General features: G+C 45.2%; 1 protein-coding gene across 4 annotated transcripts in view; it reads right to left on the bottom strand.

The window, feature by feature from the left end:
- LOC306912590 (3',5'-cyclic-AMP phosphodiesterase 4B-like) overlaps positions 1-12913 on the bottom strand; it is a 110352-nt gene that overhangs the window by 3277 nt on the left and 94162 nt on the right. For all 4 annotated transcript variants that reach the window (XR_013788404.1, XM_079488924.1, XM_079488925.1 and 1 more), the window contains 8 exons: positions 7839-7932; positions 4338-4594; positions 3335-3433; positions 2881-3045; positions 2078-2177; positions 1721-1875; positions 818-940; positions 322-504 (listed from right to left, as the gene is read on the bottom strand). Coding sequence is in view for 3 of the 4 variants with exons in the window: in XM_079488924.1 (XP_079345050.1) it covers positions 322-504; positions 818-940; positions 1721-1875; positions 2078-2177; positions 2881-3045; positions 3335-3433; positions 4338-4594; positions 7839-7932 (1176 nt within the window). In the remaining variant the exon portion in view is untranslated. The remainder of the gene's footprint in view (positions 1-321; positions 505-817; positions 941-1720; positions 1876-2077; positions 2178-2880; positions 3046-3334; positions 3434-4337; positions 4595-7838; positions 7933-12913) is intronic.

Raw genomic sequence — 12913 nt, 5'->3', positions numbered from 1 at the left:
TGGATTTTACCGCAAATTTGCAGAATTTTGTAGGGGACCGTTTGTTTTGTTAGCAAGCAATGCTAGCTAGCGCTTGGTAGCTCTAACATTACATCTAGCTACTTGTTTAAGCATTCATTTAATATTTAATTGTGGATTTCAGGTCTGACATTTATGTCAGACACACTCTAGTATGTGAAGAGTTTACCTGTGCTATTAACTCATTTTGGATTAAAAAATAAAATCACACCGTTTTAGTGTTACATCAGCGCGAAGGCAGTCTCTGAATTGGTCACAGTCACATATATCAAAACCGACAAGTGATTGTAGCAGCATGCTAACCTGTGTCCTCTCCACGGAGGCGGTGTGTTTGTCGCACATGGGGCTGATGTCCATGCCCCTCTCCCTCTCTCTGTCTCCCTGGTGGAAGAACTCGTCCATGATCCTGTCCGTCCACTGGCGGTACAGGTCCAGAGACTTGGTGGGGTTGCTGAGGTCAGCGCAGTGTACCATGTTTCGCAGGACCTGTGGGGGACACAGTGGACCTTCGTTAAGCATCTAGCATCGCATCTGTCTTTGTGTACATCTGTGTTTGTGTGTCCTTGTATTACTATAATATGCTATAGAAATAGACATTGTGTGGACAACTTTCCTGGTCTTTACAAGAGAAATGGTTGTTTTATGCAAAAAAAACAAAACAAAAGATGTATGCAAAAGTATAATAAAACAAATGTAGTGTGTGTGTGTGTGTGTGTGTGTGTGTGTGTGTGTGTGTGTGTGTGTGTGTGTGTGTGTGTGTGTGCGCGCGCGCGCGCGCGCGCGCGCGCGCTAGGCCTACCTGCATTCTATCTGTATTGTTGTCCAGCAGCAGCACTCCAGAGCTGGTGACCTTCTTGGTCTCCACCATTGTCTTCAAGTCAGCCAGCAAGCTCATGTGTTTGGACATGTCTGTGGCCAATACCTGGACAGCAGAGAGGAAATGTTTAACCTAACTAAATAAAACATACAACGTATGGAAAACGAAATAAAGAGGAAATCATAAGGAAAGAAAATTAATTACGAGGCGCATCAGTTGCTCCCCGTTTGAAAAAGGCATTCAAAGGCAATACTAAAATAACGCCAAAAAACACAATTAACGAGACCAGATTCTACAAATGTCTACAAACAGTTTTCTGAAAAAACCCATGTTTCTATGTTGGTGGTTCTCAAACAATTTTGTGTCGAAGACCCCAAAATGATATGTATTTGGCCGCCGACCCCCATCTGAAAATATGTTGTTCCAGGGACTCCCTCCCCCAGTAGCAAAGATTTGAGGTAAAATTGGTTAAAAGCTAAGGTGACACAGATGCGTTAGACTATATATATTAATAGAGACGGCACCCGGAGGAAACCCTGAGGCGAAATGGACATAGTGGCCAAATTTGGTATTGCAGCTCGAGCCAGCGCTGGTCCGTTGACTATCATTGCGCACGGTTTCATACATAAACGTGTGCAATGATAGTCAACGGCCAGCGCGTTCACGATTTGGCCCAATCCATCCCAGAATGCACTCTGTTCCTAACCGGAAGGAGGAGTGAAATCGCCTCATGCGCTTTTGAGCAACTTAATGCAAGTGGATGGGAGGAGAAATCCGGTGACGTCTCTATTCATATATACTCTAAGGTTCCATGTCTTATACTGTTAATCGCAATTATTTGTGTGACAATCAATGGTAAACTTGGTGCCAGCGCTACTAACTCACCATGTCTATGACCATCCTCCTGAGGCTCTGCCGCTGCTTCTTGCTCAGGTTCTGGAAGATGTCACAGTTGTCCTCCTGCAGCAGCTTGAAGCCCACCGCCAGGTGGTGGTTCTCCAGCACAGACTCATCATTGTACATCAGCGCCAGCTCAGAGTCTGCATTTGTTGACACAGAGAATGCACAGATTAATATAAAGCAGTGCTCAACTGGTTCTGGACCTTTTCAGGCCGTGACACCCCTCCCTCTCAAATAATTGAGAAGCGTGTTTCCTGTTTTATACAGTATATTCTTTAAAGTTCAGAATCACTGACCACAGTGCTTCCATTTTCATAGACCCAAAGCACAAAGCGGACTTACTGGTGTTGATGAGAAACTGGTTGGAGACCCCCGGATGGTCGACGTCATGGATGGCAGCCGCAAAAATGGCCGCCAAGATCTCCAGGTCAGTGAAGACTGCCTGCGTGTGTGAGAACATACCAGGAAATGCAGGGTGAGACAAGGGGAAGCGAGAGCATAATGACAATACAATGAACGTGCGTCATAGTCAAGGGAACTGGCTTAGCAAGTTACAGCTTTTGGGACAATGGTATGAACCCGGGACTTCCCTTATTATGTCATCTTCTGCTAATGCATCATATCAACGACAGTCATGCGGGTTCAGGGTCTTATTATCTTCAATACTAATCCCAGCATATCCGACAAGGCGAGGGAGCATGTTTAGAAACCACAGGTTGTAATCAAAGGTTAAAATCCTTCACTATACAGACCTGGAACGCATCGGTGTCACTTTAGCATGATTTAAGCACATTAACCATTTAACAATTTTGCTTCTGTGACAACATATTTTCAGAAGGGGGTTTACAGCCAAATACAGATAATTCTATAAGTCCTTGACGTGAAAAAGCACCACTGATACGTTTTTCAGAAAAGGAACGACATTTTTGTAGAATCTGGTTTCAGGTCTCAATGGGTTTTAAGCACGGGGCTGCAGCCCGAGGCATCCAAGCTCCGGGGAGCACAAGACCCCCTGGTCTTAATGTGGATGAATTATCCAGCATTAGAAACAGACAATACTAAGACCTAACCAATAGACATTCTTTCGTTTTTAGAGGAGAAAGACAGCTTGAAGAGGAGAGCGACTGAGGGGAAGAGGAACGTACGTCCAGAGCGGGGGTGGACAGCAGGATGTGCGTGGACTGGGCTACGTCGGCAGCGTGCAGGCTGTTGTGGTACGCCACGTCAGAGTGGTAGTGATTCTCCAGCGTCAGCATGAACGTCACCAAGGTGTCCGCCGGGATCTTGAACGTCCTCATCAGGTCTCGCTCCTGCGTCCGGGAGAGAGAGAGATGACGTCATGACGAAAAAATTAAAAAACGAAGACGAGTGCCGTGAGCTAATATCACTAATAATTACAGCGCTATACCTGGGTGACTCGCTGTCTGATTTTTTATTTTATTTTACTGCTCATTTCCATTCTGAGCAGGTGGAGCACTCTGGTGATACAGAACAATGAGAGTGTGTGTGGTTGGGTGCTAGTGACTCACCAAACTCACTGCTAGTTATGTATGCGTGTGCGTGTGCATGTGCGTGTGTGTGCGGATGACCAGCACCCACCTGAAAGATGGTGTAGATGATGCACGTCAGCGGTCGGTTGTGGGAGTGCTCAGCCACCCTGAAGATGTTCAGACCCCACTTGTTGATGTCCTCCAGGTCCTATCGGTGGTGGAAGAAACATGGATTCATTATGACACCACATACAGTTGGGTGCCACCGATATTGTCCCTTATCATTTGACCCATTTAGGCCTGACCTCAACATTTTAAAAAATCCTTCTAAATCCTCCAGTTTTCTGAAATAAATATTTTCACGATTTTTCAAAAATAGCAGACCTACAAGCTTGTAGCGCGCCACTCGGTGGCGCGCTATGAGCTTGTAGATGTCACACAATTCTAAATGTTACTAAATGCTAAATGTAACTCAATGTTACATATTGCCCACATTATGCTAAATGTCAAATGTTGCCAAATGTGCTAATGCCAGGATTAGAACAGAGCAGAGGCAGTTCCTCTATGATGCATTCATTCCCCATGACACAAACACCCTCCATCTATCTACACTGTGTGGGACATGCAGTACGTGTGTTGAACATCATGTTCTTCGCGCTGACCGTTATCTAATACATGCAGCTGGTTCCTAAACAATGGGTTATGGGTCCCTTTACTTTTTTTGTTTTCTACATTTTGTTTTGAATTATTATTTCAAAACATTTTCAAAAAACTTCCAGAAGAGAAGCTACATTTTCCATGAATTAAAAGGAAATTTGATGATGTTTTAATTAATTTCATGAGGAAATAAAATAGAAATCTAAGAAATTCTATAAATTAGAAAACAAATGTTTAAGAAGTAGTGAAAATAGCTGAGCTACAAGCTCACAACGTGGCGCGGAGCAACGCCTTGTGAGCTTGTAGATCAGCTATTTTCAGTAGCTTGGGACCCGGGGAGATACCAAATTTCTCTTTTGGGTCACGGGCTCAAATAATAAAGTTTGGGAACCACTGATCTACACTATACCATCTGTCTGTGACTGTCCCGGCGTGGCAAAGGCATCGTAACGTACCTTGGACAGGAGCTCCTCCTGGTCAGTCTTGACCCCGAAGCGGTGGTGGGAGGCGTTGCATCCGGAGAGGCCACCGGATGGCGTGTGGCTGAGCTTCCTCACGCCGCTGATCTGGCTCATCATCATGGCGTCCGGCTGCTGCTGCTGCTGCTGCTGCTGCTGCCCGCCCTGGATGCCCCCATGCTGCCCCTGCCGCCTCTTCCTCTCCCTGCTGGCCTTGGGCACCGGGCACGGGAGCTCCAGCTCATTCTGCTTGTCTGGTGGTGGTGGATGGAGATGGAGATGGAGAGAGGGTGGATGGGGAATGGGAGACGAAATGGAAAGAAGTGGTTAAGAACAGTAATTCTCAAACTTTTTTTAATTTTTATTTCAAGGAAAGTTTCATATGCATTAGGCCAAGGACCCCCATTTGATATACTTTTCTATCTCTGGGATGCTAATCTACATGATAAAAGCCTAACTCTGAGAGTGTAAATAATTTACCAAATGCACTTTTATACAGTAGTTACAGATCCGTGGCATGTACCTCTTGGACCCCACCTTGAGAACCACTGGTTCTCAATGTGGGGTCTGGGGACCCCCCAGGGGTCCTATGAGGGGGTTCAAGGGGGTCCTCAGCTAAATGATTGATTGTCCTGACTCCTGGGCTCGGCTTGCTGTTGCTGCTGTACAGAGCAAACAAAGTGAACTCGCTGACCTCTCACACCGAGGCGGCAAGCGCATTCAGTCTTTCTCTCTCAGTCCACTGACAGCTGGTCAGTTAGCATGGCTGAGTTTTATAGCAGCAAATATGTTTTTCAAGAATTGTCATTTTCACACAAGCAGCCGGGTTGCTGTGTGGCGCTATTGAGTTTCTGACAAACCCTGACAAACTAACGACAGCTCAGCTGTTCAAAGAACACGCGTGCTAGAGATGACCAAGTGGGAAGTGTGAGGAGCCGTGGGAACGTGGAATCGTCGACTCACACAGCATGCAGAAGTTGGGAGAAGCTACAGTAGGAAGGATGCGTTGCAGTGCAGTGTGCGGCAGTGGCAGATTTCCTTTTTATAGTATCAACACTCACACTGCAATATGAAAATACTCTGTTACGAGTAAAAGTCCAGAATTCAAACATTACTTGAATAAAAGTATTGGAATCAAAATGTACTTAATAACCTCACCTAAAAACTGCTATTTGTTATATTGAGTAAATTCTTCAGCATTTGAAGCTGTGAAAGAAAACAACAACAACAACAATAATAATAATAATAATAATAATATAAACAATTTCTTTGATTTGCCTACTTGCGGCACATTCTATCCAACCCTACAGCCACCTACAGTATGTGCTCTGACTTGGTGTGGGTTGATGTTGATGTGGGATTTCTCACTCGTGTGTGTCTGTCTAGGGTAACATGCAGCAATTCATTATGCCGCCATCGTGAAACGAAAAGCCTCCGCTGGGGAAAATGAAGGCACAGAGGATCTCGCTACACCCGACAGATGCTGCTCGCTTACAACACATCATTTTGTGACGTGCTGTAAGCTTGTAGATCAACTATTTCCGCTATTTTGTAATTCTTTTGGAAAGAAAAAAATATTAAAAATTATTAAATGTGTCAGTGATTTCTTAAATTAAATAGTTAGTCACAATTAAATGTGTGACAATTAATCGTCAACGTGATTTTGGAATCGCCTTCTCCATGAAACCTCTGTTACAAAACAAAAACCTCTCTAATGCAAGCCACGTACACAGCAACTTCTCTGTCTCTTTGTTCCTCTATCCCTCCTCCTTTCTCTGTTTTTCATCTCTGTTCACCTTCTTTCCACCTCTTCGGGGAGAAGATGGAGGCATGTTTGTTTACCAGCCAGTGGGAACCGTGCACTGCGCCGTGTTGTGGAAGAAGACACCGACAGACAGACATACGTAGACAGTCTGTATGTCCGCTGACTTAAAAGCAGCACCACCATTTTATTTACTTGATATATTTAGTGGCATTAAACTTAACTGCAGGTTAATTCAAAGTAAAGCGTGGCTTAGAGGGATAGAGAGGGTTTCTGTGAAGCATTTTTCCTCTGCTGAGAGACGTAAGATGTAAATTAGTATTGATCGATATGTTTTCTCCCACTTAGCTCACTGATTATATTTCAGAGAACTCAATATTGCCATGCCCTTTTACAATAAGCCTGTTTCAAGGACTGGGCAGACTTGAGTGCGATGGCTAGATGTGTGTCACTAGCCTGTCTCACTGTCTTGAAGTCTGACTGCTGAGCCCATGCACAGGGGAGAGCGAGGCCTGCTCGCTGTCACGTTGACGGGCTGACTGATGGAAGGTGACTGGCTGGCTGGCGGTGAGTCACTAAATGCCAGCAGGCTTTTAAAAGACAGGGAAACACTGCTGTCTCCCACCATGAATAATACAACCACCATTCGCGCCTTTGTCTGTACTCACATGTTAACACACACGTGCGATTGTATAACTTAGTATCCACATTGTAGGACAGTGATCTATTTTATGAGTGCCATTTACATTTATTTTTATCCCTAAAGCTGTCGCAGCACGATGCGTTTAGAGCTCGTTGATCTGAGCTTGTAGAACTGTGCGTGACACCGGCACACAACTACGTTTTAATCAAGCAACCATAAAAACAACTTCTGGCGTGTGCGCCAAGTGTGTGTGTGTGTGTGTGTGTGTTTCAGACCAGATCAGACTGCATGGTTCGCACAGACAGCACAGCACACCAACTCGGAGGCTTTCCAAGACTCAGCACATGTTTGCAGTCAGTGACCCAATGACCTTGACTGAACAGACTACATCGTTCCCAGAGGATGAGAGCAGCTCTGGGCACGTCCATGTAGGGCTGCAACTATCAACCTTCTTCTTAGTGCTTATTCTAGCCATTGCTTTTTACATTGACTGAATAATCCAGAAGCATCTATACCATATATGTCGTTCTCGGGCAGAAATCTCAATATTCTGTGTGTTTTGTTTTTCCGAATGAATGCCGTACTTGAGCGATCATACTACAGTGATCATACTACAGTGATCATACTACAGCGATCATACTACAGTGATCATACTACAGTGATCATACTACAGCGTCACACAAAAGCATCAAAAGTTGCAGATCTAGCTAAAAAAGTGTCATGTTTTGAGCTTGTTGATCTGCTGCATTTGCCATTTATGAATTTGAATCCTGAAAAGTAACAGTTTGGGACATTTTTCCACCCGAAAGATAAGATACTATATTTGATTTAATTTTAATTTGAACAAATCTACAGATATTCTAATTTAATTTGTATCATTGACTGAATATATCAATTAAAGACAAATTGTATAGTTTGTTATTCAACGATGGCGTGCATTTTTTTATAAAAATAATCAATTAGCTTGATTAACTGTTGCACCCCTACGTGCACAATGCACATGCACAATGATTCCTGTAGTGTGTGTGTGTGTGTGTGTGTGTGTGTGTGTGTGTGTGTGTGTGTGTGTGTGTGTGTGTGTGTGTGCGCTCACCTAGGAAGGTGTTGGAGATGTACTCAGACACCTGGTTGCCAGCGCGACTCTTCTCTGACAGGTGGCTGAGCTCCCTGTTCAGCATCCTCTTGAACTGGAGAGAGAGACCAGATCACATTAGTTCAGTTGGAAGACACACTGGACTAAAGGCCACATGCAGTAAACACAGAAAGCCAATGGCCTAGTGGTTAAGGCACATCACACATTTAGGCTCTAATACAGCCTGACAAGAGAGTTGCAGGTTTGATTCCCGAGCCTGACAACCTTTGCTTTTAAACAAAGGAAACACAAGGAGAGTTGCCAGCGACTATTAAAACAACCTGGCACCGTAACAATTTCCCAAGTAGAGGCATAGAGTTTCCTGTTGTTCTTCCATTGGAAGATTCCCCTTGGGAGTGACACCCATTGTTTATTAGGTCTTTGGTTCTCGAGGTGGGGTCTGGGGACCCCTAGGGGTCATTGAGGGGGTTCCCGCTAGCACGTATTTGATACTTGATAGATTTGGAATGATTTCAATGTATAACAACACTAATCTTTACTTACTGAATACATATCAATTCGGGGGTTCTTGACATGCAAAGTTATGAGAACCATTGGTTTATAAAATATCAAACAGATGAGGTCTGGCTTCAGGTCCTATAGTTTCAGTTAGCGGTCGAACTCAACCACTAAACACCTCAGCATAGACAGAACGAGGTGCAACATGGTTGTTGTTTAGGTTCCATTTATTTCCCACCACATAATCAAACACTTTTTTCTTTCATCAGGAGATGCAGTCACACTGCCAGCCAGCCTCGGGCACTGTGTGATGCTGACAGAATCAGGCTAATCTACAGGTGTACAGACACACGCAGCTACAGTATGCAACAGAAACAGACATAAACATCTACAAATTGGGGAATTCTGACAGCTATAAAATGCACACTAGGACACAAAAATGATGGGTGTACGAACACACACCCCCACATACCCACACACCCACCCCCACTCACACACACACCCCCACACAGGTCCTGAGCCAGTCACAAACTGCGAGACACACCTTGATGTATCCCCAGGAGACAGAGAGCAGGTAGTTGACCTCCGGCATGTTGCTGTGCTGTTCTACGCCCCTGGCGTTCCCCAGCAGAAGCCCTGCGCGCTCCTCTCTGAGTGGAGCCCCAAGGCTGAGCTCAGACACAACAGCCGCACCGCTGCCAGTCACCGGCAAGTCGGCCGCGTCAATCCCCCCGTTCCTCCACAACCTCCCCCTCCTCACAGCAGATCTCTGCCGAGAGACGCCGCTGCGACAGAGACCCCTAGCCGCGAATGCGTGCACCAACTCATGGCCGCCTCCGTTGCCAGGAGGTAATTCGCGAGGGACGAGGGCTCGGTGTCTCCCCCAACCTAGCGGCCACGGATCGGAACTGGTCAGTATTTCCGTCTTGGTCTTGTGTCCTTTCCTTGCCCTGCGCTCCCACGCCAAAGCTGGTCTTCTCTGCTCCTTCACCTGACCCTCAGAGGCAACGCAAATAAAGGAATACAGCCAGCCCAGTCCCTCTGCTGCCGATCCAAAGACAGCCAGCAGCCCAGTCCGCGTGATGCGCCGATGAAAGGCAGGCTCTACAAGTGGGAGGAACAGAGATACTGTACTGTGTGTGCGCGTGTGTGGGGGTAGGGTGGGGGGCTTCCAACCGTAGAGTCCCTTGTGGCAGACAGGCGGGTGGAGGCGGCTACTCTCTCTCCCCTTCTCTCTCTCTCAGCCCTGCGAAGCACTCGTCAACAGTCACCACTGCAGAGAAGCCTGGAGAATCCCATCTCCTATCTACCTCTCTCTCCCTCCCTCCCTCCCTCCCTCCCTCCTCCCTGCTCAGTAATGCAGAACAGACCCCACCGCATGGCGCATAGCGCTGCACGCTGCTCTGCAGCAGCAGGCTTCCATCCAGGCACCAGGGCTGTTTACCACAGCCATGATGATGCTATGGAGTAGTTTCTAGTTTGGGTTAGGGAGTGCTTAGGCTTTATAACGTGCAGAGGAGAGGACAGCCAAAGGTACTGTAGTTATTTAGTTACAGTTAGGCCCCTTGTCTGTCATAACTACCGTTTCTCAACGTTGGGTGGAACCAAATGGTCCATTTGGTTCCATTTGTACTCAGAGTTGGAGTTTATGGTCTAGATGGGGTGGGACCCCCCATCAACTAGAGGGGGTCCCTGAAATAAAAAAGGTTGAGAAGCGCTGGTCATGTCCGACGGCGTGCTTCAAACGTCTGCCGGCAGGACGGGACTGCTATTTGCATGCAGCTCTGCATTAGTCTGCAGCAGGAAGTACGTTGAGCCAAGATGAAACTGAGATATTACACAATACAAAGAAAGAGAGGGAGGAAATTATAAGATAGTGAGAGAGAGAGAAGATAGTGAGAGAGGAAGAGAGAAGATAGATATGAATAGAGTGAAGATAGAGAGAGTATACAGAGAGAGAGACAGCAGTATGAGTTGTAAGTAGACTGCAGTGTACCACCAGCGGACCACCAATTGCACGGCAACCTAAACGCCATGGCAACAGAGTCACGTGCACCACTCTCACTCACGACGGCCGCCCAAAGCCCCCCTCTTCCAGCCTCCAAACGCATCATACCAGCCCACAGTCCCATACAGCACACTCACACGCATGCACGCACAGATGTGGAAATGTGCGCACGCACGCACACACGCCTTTTGTGTGACGCTGTAGTATGATCGAGTAGGGCGCTACTTTACGAAAGAACACAAAAAGCCCTGAGGAACACAGATAAGGAACCTTTGTGACGTTTTGCTTTTTTTCCCTTCTTTTTGGCTTATTACACACAAAGCATAACTATTTTTTCTTAGCGATTATTCCACTGAATACTGTTTAAATTGATCTATTCATTGAAAATGGCATACCTACAAGCTTATCCCTCGTTTTGTTATTTAATGATCAATTTATGAATTTGTTCTCAAAATTGATTATTTCAATTACCTGTTACACACCTAAACCACGTCTTGCCCCAGAGTTGTACAATGGTTTGGATATTTCACAATCCTTTTTTATCTTTGCATTCTCCTCCTCCCCATTTCTTTTTGTTTGTTAATTCTTTCAACTTCCCAAACGTCCGTCATCACAAAAGATATGGTATGAAAAAAAAAAGGAATTCTGCCGTGATTGTGCTATTTTGCAAGAGGCATCTTTGATCCATTTCACTCGCTCACAAAGGGGTCTTTTCTGGCCCTGCCAGCACTGGCTCAGTCTCTGGCCTCAACAGCTGTCTAATAGCTGTCAACTAGACAGCTAACTTCCACTCAACTGTGAAACTTGAACGGCACTCTCAAAGCTTTGGCCTGAACCTCACAAAGCCCCCACAAATCCTGCTGCCAGAGACAGTCCATAAAAAAGAAAGAAAGAAAAAAGAAATCAAAGAAAGCTCATAAAAAGAGGGAGAAAAAAGAAAAGAAAGAAAGAAAGAAAGCCCAGAATCAAGTGGCTTTATTCCAGTGGTTCTCAAACTGTTTCATGTCAACAACCACCAGATTCATTATGCACTTTGGCCGCAGACACTCATCAGAAGATATTTGTTCCAGAGACCCTCCCATACAAGATGTGTTTTAAAATGTTTCAAAAACGTAAAAAAAGAAAAATCCCCAACTAATCTTTCAAGATGTTTTGAAAATAGATTTTCAAATGGCCGATGTACGGATTTAGGGTTTAAGAGGTTAAATGACTTTTGACGCTATATTAACTGATTTAACACCGCTCAAGGACCCCTGGGGGGGTCCCAGGACCCCACTTTGAGAACCACACAGCGCTCTAGGAAACTGAAATCAGTCATAGTTCAGTGTGGACGCACGACATACGTGGATTACATTGAGACATGATGACAGGGCCATGAGTGTGTGGAGTGGCGGCGCAGATTAGCCAACACACGCATCCTGTTATGTCAGCCTGACGAGACCTCTCTCTTAGCTCATCCACACAGAGGTCCCACATCGCAAGAGCAGGAGAAGAAGAGGACATTGTGTTTTCACCAGAGACATGCCGTCAAGAGGCCTCAAAGGAAACTCTTGAGAGTGTACAAATGGAACAATTAATGGTTCCGTTCTCAGAGTTGCAGACCTGTTAGGGTTCATTTGGAACCCTTTCAAGAAACCCCAAAGGGTCCCCGGACCTAGCTTTGAAAACAACTATACTGTAGTATAGCATCTTAACACTTAACACTGCACTGCCTGTAAATCATCCTCCTAAACTGGAAACGCACAAACATTCCACAGTTTAAGGGAAAGCAAGGTTTTGAAAGTGGGATGAACGGCCGTTGAAACAACTCCATAATGCTAGGTCTTACTGACTTTAATCCCAAAAGTCTGCCATCTCCCATCTGTTTCATTTTTGTTCTTGTTTATGTATGCATGGATGTATTTGTTGAATTGTTTTGTCTACTGTATTTGCTGTTTTCTGTTGGACCCCCTCGAAAACGAGATGATACATCTCAATGGGATACCCTTTCAATAAAGGTTCAAAGGCACCATGTCATATCAATTAGTTATGACAGACAACATTTGCACAAAACACAATTCACGAAAAATCTAAACTAAAACAAACACAATTCATAAAGAAATACCTTCAACAGCTCTCGGATGTGTAAGACCTTTCTTTTTTTTTTACAACCCACAAACTTATTCACAAAAAAATAAGAAACTCTCACCTGTGTCCAACTAGTGTGTAACCCAAACTCTTTCTTGTTCTTTTCAGAGCAGCATAGTCCCATTGTAAAAACAGAAGCCACGCCGCACAGTAATACTTCTTGCATGCTATGCACAAGAAGTCGTGTTAAGTTCCAGCCGAGGTCCGTTCAGTTCAGTGTAGTGAGTGAGTGAGTGAGTGAGCCACAGACTGTGTGTGCTTCAGTGTGTGTGACTATGCTTCTGCTTCCTCTGTGTATACAAGTCTGGTTGTGCTGGGGCGCCAGTCAGGAAGCATATAGCGATAAAGCTCAACTTGACTGACTGGAGAGACATGGCTCCTCCTCTCATTACCAGTGGTGTAAAGTAACTAAGTACTTTACTTTTCCTAATACTTTTATTAC

The sequence above is a fragment of the Electrona antarctica genome (genome assembly GCF_951216825.1).
Source record: "Electrona antarctica genome assembly, chromosome: 19".
Taxonomy (NCBI): Eukaryota; Metazoa; Chordata; class Actinopteri; order Myctophiformes; family Myctophidae; genus Electrona; species Electrona antarctica.
This window is presented reverse-complemented; position numbering and strand designations above follow the sequence as displayed.